Here is a 25,635-nt window from a genome sequence, read left to right as displayed (position 1 = left end):
GATGCTTCCATTAAGTTAAAAAAAAAAAAAAAAAAAAACAAGAAGTTGCTACCTTCCATGCTATGGGGTGGAAGCAGAGGCGAATCTAGGATTTTTAGAACATGCGTTTACCACTAAAAAAGAAGGAAAAAATGTGTTAAGTGGGAATTGATCCATAGTCTTGAAGGAGGATTCAACTTTCAACCAAGTGCACCACTTAGCCTTTTTGTACATGTGAGTTTCAGCAAGTAATATTATACTAATTTCAGAAAATATATACATAAAATACTTAATTTTACGAAGAGATAATGGATTCATATGTCCCAAATTTCTACCTAAATTCGCCCCCGGGTGGAAGTATATATGCTGCAGCCCTTTTTGTATTTGGTGATATAGTTAGCTAGCGAATTCAGAGTAGTCGGGACAGTGAGTTCGGATAGTTAAACCAAAAAGAAAAGAAAAATAGCATCAGCCTTCAAATGTTCTAAATGGCTCACTTTCCCCACCATCTATCCTTACTAATTAAATTAGCAATTCTTTCTAAACATTTACAAGTAGAAAGTTCTGGAGTCTTAGATAAAGATCCAATAGAAACTCATGAGTATGTAGCTATTACTACATGTTTGTTATAAGTCACTCTCGATAAATAGGGAATTCAAACGATTTCGGCAGACCAAGAATCAACATTGGATATGGCCGGTCCATGGAACCGCCTCAAAAAATTGGCTTGACCTTCAATAAGCAATAATTCACACTGTAGATGTCTTGTTTGCTTGTTGTAAATTGTTGATTAAGACATTGTGTACGACTTATTCATTAATTTGTACGCCGTATAGATTTAGTCTCTGTCCTATTTATTGCTCATTATCTTCTTCACCAAAATTAACCAATCAAAGTTGAAAGTGTTACAAATTTCTTAGTTCGGTCAACCCCCTTTTTTTTCTCACTTAGCTTTGTATTTTTTATCCGCTTTGAAGTCCCGACTAATTCCTATTCGTGTCTAGAAGTCCTATCTTGGTTAAAGCGCTCCCTATTAACACAACGAGTCGACAGGTTGGAAATTGAGACTTCAGTTACTTCTTGCCATGTATGTACATATGTAATGCACATGTTATGTCAGAGGGTTTGTATGTATTCACCAATATCCTTTTTAAGAATTTAATTCGTGAGCGAACATTTCAAATTTGAAACACAAAAGTAAGCAAAATGGCGAGAGTGGAGAGAGAGACAATAATGGGGTACGTAGCTACTAATCACATTATTATCGATCATTAGATGAGGTTCTATAATAAGACATTTTATTATCTGAATAGTCCAAAATTTCGAAAAGAACAGAACAGCATTAATAATATATCCAATCTTTTAATTCACAAAAGGGGAGTGATAATGAATTAAAGTAGGCAATAGTTGTTGGAGAGACTCATTAACAACCAAGAATATACAGAATAAAAACCTAATATTCCTTAATGGGAAATATTTTAATTCAAAAGTGCAGGCAACTACCAAGCACGACAGAGAACTTTCAAAGGATTCCCTATCCATCCAGCAAGTAGTTACTATTATTAAACCCTAATCATCCACTAAATTAATTAGCCAACAAGAACCCTAATTAAGTCGACTTCAATTTATACCCACATATTTCATTAAAAAAAATCAAACAGAAAGAGGCCCCACCACTCTCTAAGTTCATAGTTGGTCGGTGCATTTTATGGACCAAACCCTATTTGTCAGAGTCATGCCACCATGGTGTCTTACTTTTTTTTCATCATTATTTACCTCACAAGGGTACCCCTTAGAGGGACCCCTCCACCTTTCAATGACCTAACAGTCGGCTCACATGGACGGTTTCATTTTTCTTTAGCTAGAGCATTTAATTAATTTGAATTCTCTTTGAACGGATCCACTAAAGGACTAAATTATTTCGTATCAACTTCTGAGACACCAAAGTTGAAATCGAAAACTTCTGATTAAAAGTGAAGGAATCTCAAGTAGACACTACCAGAAAATCAGTCATTTTTTATCGTCGCTTCAGTCTACATTAAACCATCACCTTTCCAATGGTTTTGGCTATCTGAAAATGGCGATTTTCCGGTAGTGAGAGACAGATGAAGTGTATTGACTATGAGTTCAAGTGATGCTCAAAATTTGTGACAAAAGTACGCAAAGTATTACATACTTTCAAAATACTTTAATCAGTTAAATTTGGATTTATGCTGAATAGACTAAAGAAACAAAGTGCTCCTTGTTGAGGTTCTCTATCGTTGTCAGAGCTGAAAGTTGAGCCCTCTTATTAAGGATGAGAGAACTCCAACGAGAGAATGAAGAGTATTGACTATAAATTTAGTAAAATTCAATATTTTCGACGTGAAACATAAATGAATATGCAAAAAATATTTTCAACAAGTACGCACTGAATGTTTGTACTCTTAATTTTTAAAATGTAATAAATTCAAATATAATCTTGAATCCCCTCGAATCCGGATCATACCATTATTGATGGTTCACTTCACATGGATGAGGACAATTGATGAGCTTTGGGACATTTCCAAAAAAAGCATATGAATGACAGCTAGGATTTTTGTAAGAGAAAACATGAATGGATATGCATGGACACATATACATTCGCATATTCCCTTTATCCTGTTCTATGTATAATAAGAGAGAAGGCTATTACTATATGCTACAGTGAAAATCTCATGAACTTCATTATTAAACTTTATATTAAAATATTGGTACACTCCTACTATATATATGTGACAAGAGAGGCCTCTTGGTGTCATCCAAAAGCAATTTTCTCTCTTAAGTCTATTCTTCTCCTCTATAGCTTCTAATTAGAAGTAATTATATTATTTTTTGAAAATGCCTGCCATAGCTTTTGGAAGTGTTGGTGATTCATTCAGCGTAGGGTCTATTAAGGCCTATCTTGCTGAATTCATCTCCACCTTGCTCTTTGTCTTCGCCGGAGTTGGTTCTGCCATTGCTTACAGTTAATAATTCTTCCGATATCCTCTTCACATTGTTTTTTATATGTGATTACTACGTAGGTCGAATTTAAAGCGGGTTCTACGGTTTCTAACTTGATTTTATTACTTTCGATTCAAATTATACGACATATACATATAGAAAGAACATATAAAATGCATCGTGCACATAACAGGATTGTGTTCATTTTGAATCCACAGACTTTAGATCTTAGATTTGCATATATATGATGTTAGTGATCTATATATAGTCATGCACAGAGGCGGTTCAATGATTTTAGGTTTATGGGTTAGAATAAAGATTTCTCAATACAAATACAGATCTACCGTAACCCTTTTTTTCTTATTGTATTCTTAATAGACCAGTTATACGTATTCAGTAAATTTCTCAATACAAATACATAATTTTGTCGAACTGATCATAGCTTTTATGGTAGATCTACTCCTGGTCATGCATGAACTATGGATGAAATATGAATGATAATGTTCATGGCCATGCAAGCTATATGTACATGGAGTGACAAAGCCTTTTTTTTTTTTTTGTGCATTTTCACTATGGAAGATTCTAAATTTGGTATTGTTTGGATGCAGACAAGTTGACAACAGATGCTGCTCTTGATCCTGCTGGGCTCGTAGCAATTGCAGTTTGCCATGGATTTGCTCTATTCGTGGCCGTGTCCATTGCCGCTAATATCTCTGGTGGTCATGTCAACCCTGCTGTCACCTTCGGATTGGCCCTCGGCGGCCAAATTACCCTTCTTACTGGCCTCTTCTACACTATTGCTCAACTTTTGGGCTCCATTTTAGCTTGCCTCCTCCTCAAATTTGTCACCGGAGGATTGGTAAGCCCCACGAGAAACACTATATTAAATTATATAAAAGATACCCAATTACAGATAATTATCCATAAAGTGGAATTATTAACCAGAAAAATATAGCAAGTTAACTATTACATAAAATTTCTTAGCGTATACTATAAGCTAAATCCTTCTCGAATACAAAATTTTGAAGAAAAGCACCTAGTCATGTTACGTCTCAATTATGTAACAATTTTGTTTCAGATCTAACTTATATACACTCTTAATGTAAAAATAGTTATGCCATCAAACTAACATCAACCTAGTTTACTCTTTAGATTATTAATCTCACTTTTTAAGTCAGTCACATATAATATTTTGTTAATTTTAGTTCTTAGATGTGACTTCTAATACGTTCTTCTTTTATTTTTACTCAGGCTGTTCCAACCCACAGTGTGTCAGCTGGAGTGGGATCCATTGAAGGAGTTGTCATGGAAATTATTATCACTTTTGCTTTGGTATACACAGTATACGCAACAGCAGCCGACCCAAAGAAGGGCTCATTGGGTACAATTGCACCCATTGCCATTGGTTTCATCGTTGGTGCCAACATCTTGGCTGCGGGCCCATTCTCCGGTGGATCAATGAACCCAGCCCGCTCATTTGGGCCTGCAGTTGCTGCTGGCAACTTCGCTGACAACTGGATCTACTGGGTTGGCCCACTCACCGGTGGTGGTTTGGCTGGTCTTATTTACAGCAATGTGTTCATGCAACATGAGCATGTCCCTCTCGCCAGCGATTTCTAAATTAAAATTGTTTGAGTTTGATTATGCTGGAAAGCCCATTTGAATATCCTAAAAAGGGAAGAAAAAGCATTATCTTTTGTTGTTTCTTTCTTTTTGTTTCTTTGTTTTTTTCAATTGTCTTTTTCTTTTTCTAGCTCTTGGTTTGCAGCTGTACATCCATTATCTTTGGTGAAATGTTCTTGTGATGAGGCTCGAATTTGGTGAAATCGCAATCTTTCATTGATATCTACTAGCCTTTTATCTTTTTGTAATGAGTTTAAGTTATATTGACTGTTAGGGTAAAAATTATTTGCACTGTCAAATCACCTAAAGAATATTTATAAAAAAATCTTTTTAAAATATGAGATTTATAATTTTGTACGTTAATTGCCTAGTGTAATAGGTAAAAGTGACATATTGATATAAATGTTTCTTACATATATATGTAACACCTCGTACCTTTAACTTAAGCTTTGACCATGATCCTAGACTTAGAAAATCAGATAAAGAATGTAGCAATTGAAATTTCCTCTTCAGTTGTAAGATGGTGATTTATGCCCATGAACTGTGATCGTATTTCAGTATACGGCCCGTATTTCAAGTCGTAAACTGGTACCAAAGATTTCTGAGCATTCTGGAATTTGACATTTGGAGGCTACATTGTTAAAAACGGATCGCATTTCAAAATATGGCCCGTATTTAAAAACGTATTTGGAATTTGGGAAAACTTCCTTGATGAAAGTTATAGAGCTTTGAAATACCTTTCCAACGGTATATTATGGGAGTCAAACGGACATCTGTGCAAAGAGTTATGGCCATTTTACTGAAGAGACGCAGTGCAGTCCATACGGAATACGGCCCGTATTTCAAAATACGGCCAGTATTTTGCTGGACGTAAAATTTAATTTTTCCAGAATAGTATATATTCGTCCATATCAGTTCAAATCATTATTTTTCATTCCTTCAAGTCCTAGAACGACCTCCTACCCTCCTCCATCATCAAGAACACTAAGGTAAGCCTACTCTAATTATTTCAACTCAATTCTAACATATACTCTAATAATTTAAACAAGAAATCATCATTCCTAAACTAGGATTTTCAAGAAAACCCATCTCAAGGTTCAAGAATTCAAGATTTTGGAAATCTTCTTCAAAGCTCAAGTCTTTAATTCAAGTTTTGGAGCGACTAAGGTATGTAGAGTTATTATCTACGTGTGGGAACATCATTGTTCTTCCCCACGTCTCATAATCCATAAATTATGATTCTTTACGAAAACTAGGGTTTCTATACCATGCTCATGATAACCCTAGGTCCATGTCCATGATTATATTATGTATGAATTGTTATAATTCCATCATTGAGTTCTTAATATTTCTTTATGATTATTAAGAATCTGTTCGTAATCTATGAAAAATCCATATATCTCATTCCATTGGTTCATGCATGCTAGTTTATGATATATTATGCTATTTTCAAGAAAATACTATACATGTTTTACAAGTTCATGCAAGCAAGCTATAATTTATGATATCCATGTACAAGCAAGTTATATTCATGAAAACCATGGGCAGCAAGTGCCACTTATTTTACATGTTCATGATTTTGGAGTTGCTTTAATTACTGAGGAAGACTTCAGATAGCCTGAAACTACGTAGCCACCGTAGGATGAGGATCGCTCCACCCATGTCCCGGACGATCTCTCATAATGACTGGATCCTTTCATATTTTATTAAATCTCATGTTCCCTGGCAAGGACTGAGTGTTCTGCTGGCGGGACACAAGCACCAGACCATGGATCGGTTATAAGTTATTGCTCTCCCTACTTATGATATTTTTACCATGTTATATATATATATATATATATATATGTATTCATGTTCATGACAAGGTTTCAGTTCCTATCATTATTATTTCATGTCCCATGTTATTTCATTCAGTTACTTTACATACCAGTACATTCAAAGTGCTGACGTCCCCTTTCTATTTGTCACGACACAATTTAGGACCATGACCGGCACTAAGGGGTAGGGATTCCCAAAGCAAGCCTTAACGGGAATTCACAGAAAATTGGGCAAAGTTTCCCCTATTTTTATGACTATCCAAAATTTCCCTGTCTCAAAATCAATAATAGAAATAACTAATCTCAACCAAACTAACAACAAGCATCCACAATCAACCCATTTTCAACGTAATAATACTAAAACATCTCTGAAATATGAGAAAAACGTCTAATACTAGTCACTAGTCTATAATAATAAAAGAATACTCATGGGACAAATCAAATGACTTTGGAGAAACTCTAAGAGCTCAAAGAAAAGATCATAACATATGAATAGACTCTTCGCCCACGCGAACAAGTGCGGGGCTCAGTGGAAACTTTCAACTCGTGTTCTAAATAACGAAATTCTCACCACTGTCACCTGCGGTATCTGGAAAAAAAATAGCGAGGAGTGAGACGCTTGCTCAGTGAGTAATAACACTTAACCACAACCATTTTAGTGGGAACAAGTCGAAAAACATGCTTATATAATATTCATAAAATATCATGAAATAAATGCCCATTCAGAAACAGTAGCAATAGCCAATCTTGTTTGTTTTCATGTAAGCAGTAATCATTTAACAATTCAGTAATAAACTCTGTAAACACTGTCATATCAACTCTTATACCTGGGAGGTTTCGAAGAAAGGATCATGTAATCTGTATCATGTGGACCCCTTCGTAAAAGGAGTCAAATATAACTGTAGGTCCCTACTCGAGGGAAAATTGTACATGTATGCTAGTTCTACCTTCCCACTAGCGAGGGCTGTAACTGTAATCTATAAATACAAGGTGCACCAGGCCTAACGAACCCGCCGTTAGCTACGGGATCCTTCAAAGTCTCCTCCTATTAATACTTTTCTTTGTAAACAGTAAATACTCATATGAAAGCATTTTCAAAATAATACAGGGCATTTTAATTCTTATCAAATCATGTAATTTCATTTCGGTAACGGTAATCATATCTCCAGTAACAATAAAACATGTCTAGTAATAATGAGAACATTTTAAATAACCGTAAATATCTCAAGTAACGGTGAAAACATTCAGAATAACTATAAACATCTCAAGTAACGGTAAAACATATCTAGTAACGGTGAAAACATTTGGAATAACCTGTAAACACCTCAAGTAAACTGTTTGGTACCATATCAAGTAAAGGACTTGTCCCACATGCAATTTCAAAGCATCGGTAACACATCTTAATTTCAAAATCATGTATAAACCATGCAGGTTATGAAAATACAAATTGTGGTAAGATTACTACTCACTGTACTCGTGTTGAAATACTAAACTCGTCAACTCGAGCAACTCGTACGACTTCTTCAACTACCTATATTTTTACAAAACAAACCTATATATCAACTCATGAATTGCCAACATAACTGGTCCAATCTTATCACCTTTTATTAATTTTCATTCCTCTGGAATATGATCTTAAATTTCATGTTAATCAATTAGTAGTACTTAAATGGGAAAAAAAGGCACATCTTATTCTCTGTTTGCTCTTATACTTGGATTGATAACACCATATGTAGAGGGCATAAAGAATTATAATTGATTGAAACCAAGTAGAGCAGAACTATTGTCCTCACATAATCCTTTATAAGCAGTGCTAACTTACACTAGAGTGCTTCTATAAATTAAGTTCAGAAATTTACCTTTATCTTCTCCTACTCTCTTCAATTATTTATCTATGCCTTGAATTACCTTCGTGCTGCTTCACTAGAACGAGAGGCAGAAACTCACGTCCCCTATTTCTTTCTTTGTTTGCAAACGTGGCTGACCAAACTTCAACTTAAATCTCTTCACATTGTGCCCTTATTTTTCCTTGTAAAATTTACTTGGCATAGTTTATATTATTACCTATTTATGGAACATAACTAAACTTTACAATAATTATATTTAGTAGCTAAAATATAACATATTTACTTCCTATAGCTATCACTTTTTTACCACTAATCTGATAACTTCCCACACCCCTAAATTTAAGCAAAAAAAAAAAAGGTCCCTCTCTCCTATCCCCCTAAATACACGCCATTATGCCCAATATCCTTTAATTTCCTCCAAATTCAAATCAGTTTTACAATAGTTCAACTTCCTTGTTTATCTCTAATTAAGTACTCATTAATTTTACTCATAATTCAAATCTAATTCCCCAAAAAGGTAAGATTCTATACTGATTTTTTACGTTTCACCATGTATTTAACCTATTTTTTTATTTTTTATTTTCGTTTGAATCAGCAATGCAACTCTAAATAATTAATTATCACTGTTTGTTCTTGGTTGTTTTTCATATATATTTTGGCTATATTTTAATTGTATTTTGATTATTATGTTCAATATTACTTATTCTGATTTCTGTTGACTATATTTCAGATATATTTTTCATATATTTTGACTATATTTAGAAAAAATTCAGAAAAAAAAATAAGTTGCAGTGAAAACGTTGTTACCTCAATTATGAACTCAATTATGACTATATTTTGGATATATTTTAATTGTATTTTGATTATTATGTTCAATATTACTTATTTTGGTTTCTGTTGACTATATTTCAGATATATTTTTCATATATTTTGACTATATTTTTCAAAATTTCAGAAAAAAAAAAAAAAAAAGTTGCAGTGAAAATGCTACCTCAATTATGAACTCAACCTGAATTCAATATTTCAACAGATGAATTCAAATATATATATTCGTCGTTTAAAATGAACTCTGTTCACTAGTTTGATATTGTTATTTTTCAAAGTTTTTTGATGAACTAGTTTTTTAACCTTTTTTTTTTTGGTTAAAAATATGAATGTACTTTTTGAATTCAATTTTTTTTTTTTTGAATTTGTTAGCTGTTTGAATGAGATATGAGATCAGATATGGAATGGGAGAATATTTGCGTGAATCAGGGAACATTAAAAACTGATTTTAATTTAAATTGGAATAGATTTTGTTTCCATAAATATAACACTTTCAGTTTTCTCAGCGTGTGTATTTCCGTTATATTTATCTTATATTTAAGTCGACGCGTCTACTAGCTAAATATAGGTCCTCCAGCTACGAATTGTAAATGTAGAACATGTAGTTATAGGTTGTTAGAAGAAGCTAAAAGGTAGCTGTTTGTGAAAATTTTACTTTTTCCTTATTACGTATCTGATGGGCTAAGGCCCATTGTATCCTTCTTTTTTTTTTTTTTTTTTAACTTATCTTGTTTCATCATTTGCCCCTTTTTTTCAGTTACTAAAATACCGTTTAGTTTTTATGGGGTATTACACTATTGCCCGGGGGGCCTGCATTTCACAATGCAGGTACTGATATACAGGACGACACATCTGCTCAGTAGGACAACATTCGTATCAGCTTATTGGTGAGCCCCATCTCATTCGGGGTTTAGCCAACTTTTGTTTTATGATTAGTTATGCATCTAAGGTATGCTGGGGGCCTTGTCCCGGTAAGTATGTTTTCCAGTCAAACTCATGATAAAAGTTTCATAGACTAGACAAGTCAGTTATGTTATGTCAGACATTCGGAGTCGTATAGCCATTTTGGCTTATTCATGTTATTTCCACACTCATGTTTAAATAAGTATTTTTATTAAGTATTATGACTTACTACGTTTTATAAAGGCTTATCATGCATTCACGTTATATTCCGCTCATGTTATGCCTCATGATGATTCAGCAAGTCATGTGGTTCGCTCGGTCACATGCAGTAAGGCACCGAGTGCCGTGTTTCGCCCAGGCCATGGTTCGGGGCGTGACAATATACTACTATAACTTAAACTATTTTTTTTAATTCCAATAATATTGTTCTCTTGTCGTGAATAGTGGTCATCTTTTAGCTCAGTCCCCAAAAAGAAGGAAAAGAAATCATCTTTTTGCTTGTGGCGATAAAAAGTGAAAGAATGATCAAACAAAGATGACCAACCTCAAGTAATATGAATTATTGGAACTTTATTTTTTAATGGCCAAAGTCATAGATGGACCCCTGAATTTGTCATGATTTTCCATTTAGACTCCCCAACTGAAACGTTAACCATCTGAACCCCCGAACATAAGATAAATTGTGCCATTTGAACCCCTCGTGCCAGCTGGGCACACGCGTGAAGCTCACTGCTTTAAACAGAGCGTGAGAGACCAAATTTCTTCTTTTTAAAAATTTTTAATCATTAAAAATTAATTTTAACAAAAACTCTATTTAAAACTCTATTTAAATAATTAAAAAATTTTGAAAAACCCAACCCATCCTCTCCGATATCCCCCTCGCTGCCGCAGCTGCCTCTACCGCTACTGCCGCCGCTGCCTTCTCCGCGCATCCGCTGCTTTTTTTTTTTTTTAAATTTCTAATCATTAAAAATTAATTTTAACAAAAACTCTATTTTAAAATCTATTTAAATAATTAAAAAAAATGAAAACCCATCCTCTCCGATAGCCCACCTCGCTGCCGCAGCTGCCGCCGCTTCCTCCTCCGCCGCCGCCGCTGCTTTCTTTTTTTAAATTTTAATCATTAAAAATTAATTTTAACAAAACTCTATTTTAAAATCTATTTAAATAATTAAAAAAAATGAAAAACCCAACCCATCCTCTCCGATAGCCCACTTCACCACCGCCACTGTTGCCGCTGCCTCCTCAGCCGCCGCCGCTGCTCCACTTCAAAATCTATTTAAACAAATCTCCGATGAAAAACGAAACCATTTTTTTAATTATTTAAATAGATTTTGAAGCAGCGGCGGTGGAGGCGATGGAGGCGGCGGCAACGGAGGCGGTGAAGTGGGTTATCGGAGAGGATGAGTTGGGTTTTTCAATTTTTTTTAATTATTTAAATAGATTTTAAAATAGAGTTTTTGTTAAAATTAATTTTTAATGATTAGAAATTAAAAAAAAAAAAGTGGCGGCGGCAGTAGCGGCAGAGGTAGCTGCGGCGGCGAGGGGGCTATCGGAGAGGATGGGTTGGGTTTTTCAATGTTTTTTAATTATTTGAATAGATTTTTTGTTAAAATTAATTTTTTTTGTTGACATGACTTTTTTTTTTTTAAACAGGTAACATGACATGACTTATTTTTATTGGTCTATTTTTCCATGTCACAGCAAGTGAGCTTCACGCGTGTGCCCAGCTGGCACGAGGGGTTCAAATGTCACAGTTTATCTTATGTTCGGGGGTTCAGATGGTCAATATTTCAGTTGAGGGGTCTAAATGAAAAATCAGGACAAGTTCGGGGGTCCATCTATGACTTTGGCCTTTTTTTAATCATGCAAGACAAGTACTACATCAAAATAAATTTGCTACTAACCTTCCACCGTTCCACGTCTTATAACTGTTGAGTTTTGGCTCAATGATTGATCGTCTTGCCAGATATACATACCTATCCCACAACATAATTCAATTGATGAAGGAAACAGTATCATATTCTTGGCTATTTATGCAAGTGATACAGTGAGAAGTAACAGCGACTGAAACTTACCAAATTGAGCATGGAAAAGTGAAACAAGACTCTTTTCCCCCTTTTGGACTGTTATTAAATAGTAAAAAGAATTTTCACCGGTTGTCCTTGACCCATTTTGAGTTCAGCAAATATAAATATTTATAAGAACTTTCCCTCCTTCTCCTCTTCTTTTTCCTTCTTCTCCAACTTTTTCACGTGTTGTTAAAAATTGAAGACCTATTGATAGTTTGTGGTTATTTTGGTTAAAGAAACTCGAAAAATAATATTACTGAGTTTTATTGAGCTTGAATGTCGAACAAGACCTATTGAGTTTGTTAAATTTTGAAGGTTTGAGTTGAAACTAATCATTAAGAATTTTTGGATTTGATATTAGAAGATTTAAAATGCACTAATGGTATTGTCCGCGCTTCGCGCGGCTATAAAGAATTAATCAATCTTTCTATAGATTTAGTTAATATGAGATAAAATTTCCTTGCATATGCAAATAAAACTAATTTATAAATTGATAAATCATATATATCAAAAATTTATCGGATTAACTCAAAGCCTTGCTATATCGTTAATTCACACAACAATAGTAACAATTAGAATAAGTCATCCGACGTTTGATTTCTTGAAAGCTTGCTTGTTTGTAATTTATTTTAGAAGACAGTCATTATAAAATATTAGTTCAAAATCAACGATCCCACATTTGATTTCTCGAAAGTACTTGTGCCTTTATAGTTTGCTTAAAAAAATCGTTGGGTTCTTTTTTAGGATTATAACTTTTAAAAACATTACAAAATTCTTAAGAGAAAAATCTAAATGCAGCTTTCATATGATTATTTGTTAATTCATACAAAAAATGTAAAAATAAGTTTTTGCTGCTAAATCTATTTCTGGATATTTTTAGCAAAATATATTATCTCTTTTATAACATAATAAGGGTGAGAGGAAAACGGAAAGATAAATTGTTTGATGATAATGCTAAAGAAAAAGAAATTAAATCCCAAAAAATAAACCATTTGTTTCTGGTAACTTTTTTTTTTTTGTTTTGTTTAATATGTACAATAAATGTATTTTTTGGTCTTGTTTCGAAGAAAAAAAAAAGGACAATTAAATATAAAACATGTAATATGAAATATTTTTTCTGTAACCAAATTTAAACACTAATATTTCTGATTTCGCTTGAAGCCGCATGATACCAACTATGATAAGTAGATCATCTTATCAACCAAAGATAAAAATATTGTGATCTCACAGTACACAAATTAATGTTGTTGATGTTAATAAGTTGTAGAAATGAAAAGAACGATCAATTTTCTTACTTCTGTGAATTGTGAGAAGCGTTTTTTTTTTTTTTTTACTTTTATAAACAACTGAAATAAGTATATTAATCTTTTTATCCTGCTCATAAAAATGTTTGCATGGCATCTTTTAAGATGAAAGTGTTTGCAGATTTACCTAGTTCATTTGTTGCTTGTTGATATTCCATATTTCCTTTAAAAATGACAAGGAAATTCATGGAAGAGAACAAATAGAGGCAAAGGAAATAACATACAAAAAAATATTTTTTATAAGAAGGATAAATCTACGATCAATCGCCCACCAAAAAAATAATTTATGACCAATCATTCCTAATAGATACATATCAAAAATTGATGTCAAAATCTTATTTGAGTATTTTTTGGAACAAAATCACAGCTAATCACAGCTACTTCAACTTATACAACAAATAAACCTAGGGATGATAAGATCAAAGACAATGAAAGTGGTGAAGTATGTTTTACCCTTGGGGGAAAAATAGGCTTTAATTTTGAAAAAAAAAAAAAGGAAAAGGTTGACTTCCATCGTTGCCTCATTATTTGGCACTTCATCTTCACCATTCTTCTTACGATTACTTCGATCATTGTCTCATTACTTGGAATTTCAACTTCAGCATCTTTTTTAAAGATGCACACCCGTATGGAATATAAAAAATAAAATTTATTATAATAATACACACACACATATACATCAGAAATCAAAAGTAAAATAAGAACGTGCATTTACATTGAAAAAGAGGAAGAGGCAAGAATAGGATTTTAACCATACCTTAATGTAGGTTACTCCGGTCTATAAAATTCCATATAAAATTTGTTCAACCGTTGTAAGCAATAGAAATTTAGCCCTCAAGGATTCCTTATTATCCTTTGTTCCATTGTACGTATCACGATAAGTCTAATCACCAGCAAGTTCTTTGATTTGATGATATCAATTTCGAACTCATTATCAATTTTCAACTTGTAGAGAAGAGACCAATAGAAGGAAACGGGATAAATACTTGATTTTGTATATTATGTAAAATAAAATAAAAGTTACATAAGATCACAACTAAAACAATTGCAATGCACAATTATCTGTTAGCTAAATTCCATAAACAAATATCTACAAAAAGACAAAAGGAAAAAAAATCATAAAACGAAAATAATTAGGCTATGTATGAAACTTTGACAGTAGCTTTTGCGTATCCAATTCCAAGCCACAAAAAAAAATTCTATGTTAATTATGTTCTTTATACTGCATTGCATAAAGATGAACGTGGGCTGAAAAGATGGGGTTAAGAGGAGGATCTTGCAACCGCTTCATCAGCTATGGCTCATTTGATGCAACTTTAATTGCTACCATTGTTTTATAATAATTGCACCAGTTGCATCTTTGTTATATTTTTTTATTGTGATCACAAGGAATTAAATATTCTTATAATTCATGGAGGTAATATGAAAATTGAGTAGTTTCAAATAATCAATGCATATAACATTTACTTCTGTGAAGGCTAAATGTAATTAGCAGTGACCCTTTGTGAACCGAAAGTCGATAGAGTTTTATAAATTGAATAATTGAATAAAATGAGGAGAAAACTCAACAAAATATCAAAAAAAAAAAAGGAGAAAAAAGATAAATGTCATTGGAGGCCATAGAGAGGTGCCACATAGAATTGTCTATGCCTAGCTTTATATTATATATAGATATAAATTGTTTCAAATTTCAATGATGTCTCAATATTTTACAGTTTGGGATTTAAAAGAATATATGTAAAGTTTTGTGTGAAAATCACCCCCCAATTTTGCTTTAAAAATCAAACTCCTCCCTCAACTATGAACAATAAACATTCTCCCCCTTATCATAGGCAATGTCTATTTTAGCCTTGCCATTTTCAATCCTCCATTTATGTCATACATTTTATATTATATTATGTAAAATTTAATGATTTAGCCAAGATATTTATACATTTGTCTTTAAATCCATATATAATCCATTTTTGAATTTATCACAAAATCAAATATTACTTTTCATGATTGATATTTTAATATTACATGAATTAAGTATATACACACACACATTACCGTTTATTGTTACATATATATGTATGTATATATATGTGTGTGTGTGTGTGTGTGTGTGTGTGTCAACGAGTTTTGATTGTCATTAATGTAATAATTTAAAATTCCTTTATAATATAAATAGATAATATTTTAGGAATTCGTTATAGAATATACCTCTATATTTATTAATTATTTTATATTACCTTCATTGAAATATATTTATAAAATTATTATTACATGTTATTTTTACTTGTAAAAATAGATACCAGAGTTTTAATTATTATTAATAAAAATAATATTCTTCTTCTCATCTATTACATTATAGAACGGCACTAAGTTACATACTCAATTAGTATTTCTCAAATTTTTTTCCTGTGTCGAAATAATTTTTTTTATAGGAAATTTGTTACATATATTAAAGAGATTGAAAAATATCATGATTTCAAAGAAGTAAAAGAAAAAAAAAAGATAAGTTAATAATGTAAAGGTAAAATAGAAATTTTAAAAAATCAGTTAGGATAAAAGGAGGAGAATAACTATTGTTCAAAATTGAAGGGGGATTTTAATTTTTAAAATAAAGTTTGAGGGTGAAAATAATTTTCAGCCGTAGAGTTTTAACTCAAGCCCATTAAGACTGAGAGCTCCCTGTATTTGTTTGGGGTTTCATTTAAAGACGTGGACCCCATCTCTTATTTTGGTCGACAACTCATTCTGCTTTCTTCCCTGTTTAACGAATATTTGTATTATCTTAGAGTATGAGCCCGTTTGGATTGACTTATAAGTTGCTTATAAGTTTTTTTTAATTTTTTTGAGTGTTTGGCTGGCCGTAGGGGTAGGCACAGTTTGGGTCAACCCGAAATCCGAACTTTTTAAATATTTGGTTTGGATATTTGGATTATGGATTGGACTTCGGATTTTATTTTTAAAATTTATGGATTTCGGATTGGATATGGATTTAGTACTATGAATTTTTGGATATCCGAAAATCCGAAATTTTTATACCTTTTATCTAGACCTACCTATATCATATGTATTAATAAGTCTAGTTTCTAAAGGTCCAATAGATTAGTACCTAAGGCCCTACCCATTAAAATATTAAATCTAATATACAATTATCTACTAAATCAAATATAATATAGGGTTTTCTTACTTCTTAAGTCTCAAAAGTCTCACGTCAGTGTCACCAAAGGCAATGTTCTTTGTTATTTTTCCAGATGACTACTTAGATTTTATTTTATTCATTTTCACTTTTCCATAATGCTTTTATTTAGTATGAATTTATTATGTTGGACATGACTTGGATTTGTTAATCCTAACTTGAACTGGAAGACTTTTTTTACTGAGCAATTAAGATTTAGATTTACCTCTGTGGAGCTAACACATGAATTTCGTTCCTAGTAGGTTTGCCTTAAGTCTCAAGAGTCAAATCCGAAAATCCGAAATATCCAAACCGAATAATCTGAATCCAAACTTAAAATATCCAATCCAATCCGAACTTATTTGGATTGGATTTGGATTGTAATTTCTTCAATCTGAAAACCGAATATCCAAACCGAAAAATTCATATCCAATCCGATGGCCCGAACGCCCACCCCTAGCTGGCCGGCCAGCTTAAAGTTATTTTGTGCTTAAAATAAGCTCAAAAAATAATTGGGCCCGTTTGACTTAGCTTATCTAAAGCAGCTTATAAGCTGAAAACAGCTTATAAGCCAAAAAAATAAGTTGGACTACCTAACTTTTTTTTTTGGCTTATAAGCTGCTTAAAATAAGCCCATCCAAACAGGCTTTATATCATTTTCTAATATTTAATATTCTACTAACAAAATTTAGATTAGTTTTAAAGTTTCACAGAAACTGATGCATTAATTTTTTAATTAAAATTATGATAGTGAAATTATAAATTAAGGATAATGATTATTTTGTACTACATCTATCCCATTGTGTATAGTGGCATACGCAGAATTTTCCAGAAGCGATGTCGACATTTAAAGTAGAGAACAAACGAACAAATCGAAGGGAATAATGATTAATTTTTCAACGTTAAGGTTTTAAGTGTAGCTTGGAATATAATTCATTTGAAAGTTCGTTTAAAAAATTTAATATATCTAGGGCTTGTGTGTAGATGAAGCTTAGAAGCTGCTGCTTTTTTTTTTTTTTTTTTTATTCTTTTTGGTTTCACCGTTAGGTTGTAAGGATTTTGTTTTTTTTTTATTAAATAACAATCAGTGCTTACAAGAAATTATAAATAAAATATAAAAAAAAATGGCGCAAAATTGTAGAGAATAAGAATCGAACCCTGGGCGTCCAGTCCAGTAGGGTGGCGCTTAACCAGCAAGTCAGATTACCCTGTTGAGCAAGCGGTTTCATTTGTAATGTACTTATAACCGTTCTGTTCTTTTTCCAGGTTATATAAAATTTTGGAAGAAGCGGTGTCGGTGACACCCCTAGCTATAAGGTGCGTCCGCCCTGATTGTGTATGACACAATTGCCATAAGAAGATTTTAACAAGAATTTCATTATGAACTTTAAATTTATTTTATTAACAATAATCACTTCATTAAGCTTAGAAAGGATCCTTTCTTAATATTTGAATATTAAGAATAACAAAGAAGTTGTAAAAACTAAAGATATGAAGATTGTTCCAACATAAATTAGAAGAATTGACATCATCACATATCTCAGGAACCTGTAACTAATTAATGATTACAAAAGTCTTAGTATTTGATCACTTTACCTTCTATCAATTTAACATTTGTTTTTCAATTAATTGGCTTCGCAATGTGTTTTGGTTAATAAAAAATTTTATTACCAACAACACTATGTACAGGAAAAAACCACATCTTGACATTTCCAAATTAAAGCTGCAATGAGATCAACCGGATACTCCTATCGCTCCTATAACAACTGATCTATCAAAAGAAACCTATCTAGGCTAAAAGTTTAACTTCCTCCTGCATAACTTTCCTGACTATTTCTCCTTGGCTCCAAAACTCCTTCCTGTCAATCGAAAGGTGAAACGCACGAGTAGCCAAAGTCATTCTATAAATTGCTGCACTTGAGTTGTTTCCTCTAGCACGAATTCAGTGCATCGTAGTTCCTCAGGCCAAGACATAACCATGTTGTTAATCCGTTGCCAATGCAGCAGTTTGTCCAATATGTGCAGAAAATTCAGCTTTAAAAAATAAGTGAGTTATGCTTTCCACTTGAGTTGTGCCCAGTGGGAATTCTGGTGGAAGTTGATCTTAAGGGTTGCGCCAAATATTATATTAATTTACAATTAAAAAAAAACTGCTAAAACATTGTATCTGGAGTAGATATATAAGGAGCACGACTTCCAATTGTACCGACAAATAAAAAGAAATTGATTCCCAAATAAAAACTCAAGAGTCAAAGTTAATTAATCTCAGGCCACGATATTCAATTTGTTCGTAATGATGCAAAGATATTTCTACTGTGTAGATCTAAGTGTCACAAGAAGTTTAAGATGAAGAGGAATCCACTTAAAGTTAAATGGACTAAAGTATGTAAACGACTGCATGGAAAGGACATAACTCAGGTTTCAACATTTGAATTTGAAAGGAAGCGTAGCAGGCCGGAGAGATATATATGACAGGAATGTAACTGACACTTTGAAGGCCATCAAGAAAATTGATAAAATCATAGTTGATTCGGAGGAGAGACATGTAATTACAAATAGGATGAAAGGAGCTTTATTGTCAAACTAAAACACAAAATGAGTTCATGCTTATTTTTACCGTATGTATAACTTTTTTATTACATATAACTTCCCTAATCTTGTACTGTATTCTCAGTCGAATTTGGGTTGAATTTTTAGATTCTTTTACAGTTTTGGGAAAAGAAAGAACCGAAAACCCCAAATAATGAAAAATAACATGCTAATCATAATTCATATCAAAGTCTCACCTTTTTTTTCTTGTCGAAAGAATCTCACAGTTAATCTCAGTATTGACTCCCAACAAAACACAAATGACTAAATTAAAGAACAAAAATCTCAAGCAAAGGAAAATAATATGTTAATAATAATTCATACCAAAGTTGTACAGTTCTAAAATCAAGTATAAAATTTACCCGACAGGATGGAGATTTAGTCTCATCTTTTTGTTTCCTCACTAATTTGGATGTCGTTGGAATTGAGAACGTGAAGATCTTTGTTTGAAGGAAATCTTCAACTCCACCAAGTCTCTCATATCTTCTTTGAAAGCGATTTCAGAAACAATAACATAATTTAAATGAATCTTGGCTATGCAAAAACTAACAATCTCTTCAAAGTATTTAATTAAAGAAGTAAGAAGCAAAAGAAAATATCAAAAGAAAAACATTGCGCTGTCAGTTAACGCTGGAGAATCTTGATCTTTGTATAACTTCAAAGAGAAAGATATAAAGGAAAAGAACACATTTTCGCCTGCATTCCTTGAACTCGTTAATTGTGGGGTTTGAAACGGTGGTAGGTGGTGTTACGGATATTTGAAGTGGTGCTTTTCATTTAAAAGGTAGAAAATGAAGGAACGTAGGAGCACTGCAACTTTTGTACCTTTTTCTTAAACGGGAAAATAGAGTAGCAAAAAATCGAGAGAAGATAATTTTCCTTACTGATAAGTAAGGCCTGCCACATGACCGGACCATTGTCCCGCTATTATATGTATACGATAGATACATAATGATGATACATTAGCATTTTCAAAAAAAAGATAGATATATAATAATGAATGTTTGTTGATGAATAAACTATGATAAAAAATGAGTTCCAACAAACAATATTTAGAGTAAACACAAATTAAAGGATAGTGGTTAGAACGGTTGTATATGTTGGGCTTGATAAACACACCAAGGCTTAACATGTCCGAGATCATCGTGAAAAAGAGTGAATATTTGATATGGCTATAATTGTAGGCATTCTAATGTTCCACCTAAAATCATTGAATATGTAGTTTTGGAATAAAATAGGCCATAACAGAGCAAAGATTGAAAGAGTAAAACAAATAATTTACATACCGAGCCCAATTCTACTTTTTACGAATCAAACTCCACGTCATAGTGTATTGAAGTATATTATACCCAATAAAATAATAACTAACTCACAATAATTTTGGCTTGAAGCTTCGATCACGAGTCACTCGAATTAAGATTTCTTCAAATTCTGGCAGAGAAGTGGTGTAACAGAGGTTCTACGGTAGTTTATGGTTAAAGGTAATGGCCGGCAGACAAAGGATCTAACAGTGGGTGGTGTTTGCCCGGTGGTTTCCATCGTTTTCAGACTGGCGGGCGGTGGTGGAGATGAGTTGTATCAGTGTATTCAGATCGTTGTCAGTGTATGATCTCTAATTCGCTGCCCGTTCTCAGACTTCGTCTTTCTTTTGTTTATAGGCTTGCCACGTCATCGGGCCTAGTTTGTAGGCTTGCCATGTCACCGGGCTAATGGCCTGCTTTTATATATATATATATAGAGATTTTCATTACAAAAGTTATGAATTTTGAAGTTTGAAATTCAAAACAAAAAATAAATAGCTTGACCCAAACGAGAGGCGATATTACTTTTGTAACTAAATGTTGAATTTAATTATTTGTCACACAAATTAACCATCGTTTGTTTTAAATTCGTAAATTAATAATTAATATCTAAATATTTTATTATTTTGTAAAACATTATAATGAGATATTTTAATCTTTTTAATAGCATCACTTTTAAATTTCATCCTAATTTTATAGTCACCATGGCTCCATCTACGCAGAATGCTTACTTTTATATTAGCATTTGAGTAATTGCCATTAGAATAGTTAAAGAATTGAGACGGTTATTAATTAAAAGCAGATTGAAAAAAAGTATTTAGCAAAAATAATTCAAAAAAAGGTTGAGTATGCTCTAGCCAACTGTAGCCGAGAAATGACAGGCTTAAGTTACTTTATTACTTCTAAACATTAACCGTTTTTAATATCTTTACTTTCTCTTTAAATTTTTTTTAAGTAGACCGAAAAGAATTAGTTGAAAGTTTTAAATGGCGTATAATAATAGAATAATATAATTTTGTTCCTGTGCCCGGACTTTGCCCGGGCTGTCGTTACTAGTAATAAGAGAGAAGGCTCTTACTGTATGCTACAGTGAAAATCTCATGAACTTCATTATTAAACTTTATATTAAAATATTGATACACTCCTACTATATATATGTGACAAGAGAGGCCTCTTGATGTCATCCAAAAGCAATTTTCTCTCTGAGTCTATTCTTCTCCTCTCTAGCTTCTAATTAGAAGTAATTAAATTATTTATTATATTTATAGTGAAAATGCTTGGCATAGCTTTTGGAGGTATATTTGATTCATTCAGTGTTGGGTCTATCAAGGCCTATCTTGCTGAATTCATCTCCACCTTGCTCTTTGTCTTCGCCGGAGTTGGTTCTGCCATTGCTTGCAGTTAATAATTCTTCCGATATCCTCTTCACATTGTTTTTTATATATGATTACTAAGTAGCTCGAATTTAAAGCGGGTTCTACGGTTTCTAACTTGATTTTATTACTTTCGATTCAAATTATACGACATATACATATACAAAGAACATATAAAATGCATCATGCAAATGATAGGATCGTGTTCATTTTGAAGCCACAGACTTTAGATCTTAGATTTGCATAGGTATGATGTTATTGATCTATATATAGTCATGCACAGAGGCAGATCAATGATTTTAATTAAGGTTATGGCTTAGAATAAAGATTTCTCAATACAAATACAGATCTACCGTAACCCTTTTTTGCTTATTGTGTTCTTAATAGACTATTTATACGCATTCAGTAAATTTCTCAACACAAATACATAATTTTGTTGAACTGATCATAGCTTTTATCGTAGATCTACTCTGGTCATGCATGAACTACTGATGAAATATGAATGATAATGTTCATGGCCATGCAAGCTATATGTACATGAAGTGACAAAGCCCCCTTTTTTTTTTTGTGCATTTTCACTATGGAAGATTCTAAATTTGGTATTGTTTGGATGCAGATGAGTTGACAACAGACGATGCTCTTGATCCAGCTGGGCTCGTAGCAATCGCAGTTTGCCATGGACTTGCTCTATTCGTGGCCGTGTCCATTGCCACTAACATCTCTGGTGGTCATGTCAACCCTGCTGTCACCTTCGGATTGGCCCTCGGCGGCCAAATTACCCTTCTTACTGGCCTCTTCTACACTATTGCTCAACTTTTGGGCTCCATTGTAGCTTGCCTCCTCCTCAAATTTGTCACCGGAGGATTGGTAAGCCCTACGAGAAACACTATATTAAATTATATAAAAGATACTCAATTATAGATAATTATCCATAAAGTGAAATTATTAACCAGTAAAATATAGCAAGTTAACTACTTGAATGCAAAATTTAGCACCTAGACATGTGACGTCTCAATTATGTAACACAATTTTGTTGCAGATCTAACTTAAATACACTCATAATGTAAAAATAGTTATGCCACCAAACTAACATCAACCTAGTTTACTTTTTAGATTATTCATCTCACTTTTACGTCAGTCACATATAATATTTTGTTAATTTTTCAGTTCTTAGATGTGACTAAAAACTTTCTTCTTTTATTATTTTTACTCAGGATGTTCCAATCCACAGTGTGTCAGCTGGAGTGGGATCCACTGAAGGAGTTGTCATGGAAATTATTACCACTTTTGCTTTGGTATACACAGTATACGCAACAGCAGCTGACCCAAAGAAGGGCTCATTGGGTACAATTGCACCCCTTGCCATTGGTTTCATCGTTGGTGCCAACATCTTGGCTGCGGGCCCATTCTCCGGTGGATCAATGAACCCAGCTCGCTCATTCGGGCCTGCAGTTGTTGCTGGCAACTTCGCTGACAACTGGATTTACTGGGTTGGCCCACTCACTGGTGGTGGTTTGGCTGGTCTTATTTACAGCAATGTGTTCATGCGATGAGCATGTCCCTCTCGCCAGCAATTTCTAAACTACAATTGTTTGAGTTAGATTGTGTCGAAAAGCCTATTTGAATTTCCTATCTTTTGTTGTTTCTTTCTTTTTGTTTCTTTGTTTTTTCCAATTGTCTTTTTCCCTTTTCTAGCTTGCAGATGTACATATATTATCTTTGGTGAAATAATGTTGTGATGTTGCTCGAATTTGGTGAAATCTCAATCTTTCATTATATCTACTACTATAGCTTTTTATCTTTTTGTAATGAGTTTAAGTTACATTGATGGTTAGGGTAAAAATTATTTACACTATCAAATCACCTAAAGAATATTTATAGAAAAGTCTTCTTAAAATATGAGATTTATAATTTTGCAGGTTAATTACCTTTTATAATAGGTAAAAGTGACTCATTGATATAAATAGGGGGCGGACGCACGTAGGCTCTAGGGGTGTCCGGAAAAATTTACTAAATATACATATTTAATTAGTATGAAAAAATTAAATTAAAAAATTCATGCAAATAATATAGGCTGACATAGCTAAACAAAAAGAACATCTAGTTTGCCTGGTCCGGTGCGCGGTTAAGTGAACCGTGGTCAGGGGTTTGAAAAGTTTCTAAGTACTTATTATACCAAGTTGTACATATTAATTTGGATTTGGAAATCTAACTTTTTACCAGTATTCTAATAAATTGTGAGAAATAATTACATGACAAGGGTTTAAAATTGAAAAAAAAAATCTCTCTTAATTTTAGCAAATGAACAAATAAATGGATTTTTTTTTTTTAAATATCAGACAAGTAAAAGCAAATGGAGGGAGTACTTGAGTATGCTTTATTCATATTATTTCAGTTGTGTTTTTTACTTAATATGATGTTGTTACCGTGATTTCTTCATTTGCCCACTTCTTTAAATGCCGACACCGCTTATCAGAAATTCTGCGTACGCCACTGGATATAAATGTTTCTTACACTAATGATATATACTCCCTCTGTTTCAATTTATGTGAATCTTTTACTATTTGAGAAGTCTACGAGGAGGTTCTGTCACGCCCCGAACCATGGCCTGGGCGTAACACGGCACTCGGTGCCTGGCTGCATGTGACCGAGCGAACCACATGGCTTGTTGAATCATCATGAGCGGAAATATACCGTGAAGTGCATGATGAGCTTTTATAAAACATAATAAGTCATAATATTAAACATAAGTACTTGATTAAGTCATGAATGCGGGCAATATCATAAATGAGCCAAACCGGCTAACCAACTCTGGAAGTCTATGAAACCTCTAACATGAGTCTGAAACACGTAACATACTTGCTGGGACAAGGCCCCCAGCATACCTTTAGATGCAAAACTAAATAAAGAAAGACAATGCCTAAACCCTGAATGAGATGGGGCTCACCAATAAGCTGGTACGTGCAGGTCCTAATGAGCAGAGGCGTTGTCCTGTAAATCCGTACCTGCATCGTGAAATGCAGGCCCCCGGGTAATAAAAGGGGACGTCAGCACATTGAATATACTGGTATGTAAAGCAACTGAATGAAATAACATGGGACATGGAATAACATGATAAGAATTGAAACTGAAAACCTGGACATTAACATGAGCATGAGCATTTCATAAACCGACAACATGATATCACCACGTGGATACGTGGAGTCTGGTACCTCGCCGGACCAGCAGAGCCCCCATACCTTGCCAGGGTATAAGGTGGTAACGTGCCTGATGGATTCATTCAGTGTAAATTAAAGAATCGTCCTAACTGGGCGGAGCGATCCTTCTCCTACGGTGGCTACGTAGTTTCAGGCTATCTGAGCCTTCTCGGTAACTTGTGCAACTCCCAAAAACATGAACATGATATAGTTGGCTAAGAAGCCTGTGACTTTCGTGACATAACTTGTAAATAACTTGTAATCATGATTTCACGAAATAACTTGTAAACATGGTTTCATGAAATAACTTGTATTTAGCATGTATATATCTTGAATCATGGCATGAAGATAATTATATAATACAACTGCATGAAAACTTGTAGACATGTAGGATATTCATGAAATAATCATTTTTAGTTAAAAACATGCATGCAAAAACCCATGAAATGAGATATATGGGTTTTCATGGATTACAGATTGATTCTCAATAATCATATTGAGTTATTAAGAACACGATGATAGAATAATAGCAATTCATACATAATACAATCATAGACATGGACCTAGGGTTGTTATGAACATGGTATAGAAACTCTAGTTTTCGTAAATATTCATACTTTATGGATTAAGAGGCGTGGGGAAGAACAATGATGTTCCCACACGTAGATAATAACT

At 33.2% G+C, this 25,635-nt stretch overlaps 1 protein-coding gene and 1 pseudogene across 1 annotated transcript; both read left to right on the top strand.

Moving 5' to 3' along the window:
• The first annotated feature begins 2,750 nt into the window (after positions 1–2,750).
• On the top strand, positions 2,751–4,786 carry LOC132633371 (aquaporin TIP2-1-like). The gene is made up of 3 exons (XM_060349749.1): positions 2,751–2,965; positions 3,552–3,802; positions 4,195–4,786. The coding sequence occupies exons 1-3, from the start codon at positions 2,839–2,841 to the stop codon at positions 4,561–4,563; spliced, it is 747 nt and encodes a 248-aa protein (XP_060205732.1). The 5' UTR covers positions 2,751–2,838; the 3' UTR covers positions 4,564–4,786.
• A 16,789-nt stretch (positions 4,787–21,575) lies between these two features.
• On the top strand, positions 21,576–23,513 carry LOC132633370 (aquaporin TIP2-1-like; annotated as a pseudogene).
• The last annotated feature ends 2,122 nt before the right edge of the window (positions 23,514–25,635 follow it).

This window comes from Lycium barbarum, chromosome 3 (assembly GCF_019175385.1).
Source record: "Lycium barbarum isolate Lr01 chromosome 3, ASM1917538v2, whole genome shotgun sequence".
NCBI lineage: Eukaryota > Viridiplantae > Streptophyta > Magnoliopsida > Solanales > Solanaceae > Lycium > Lycium barbarum.
This window is presented reverse-complemented; position numbering and strand designations above follow the sequence as displayed.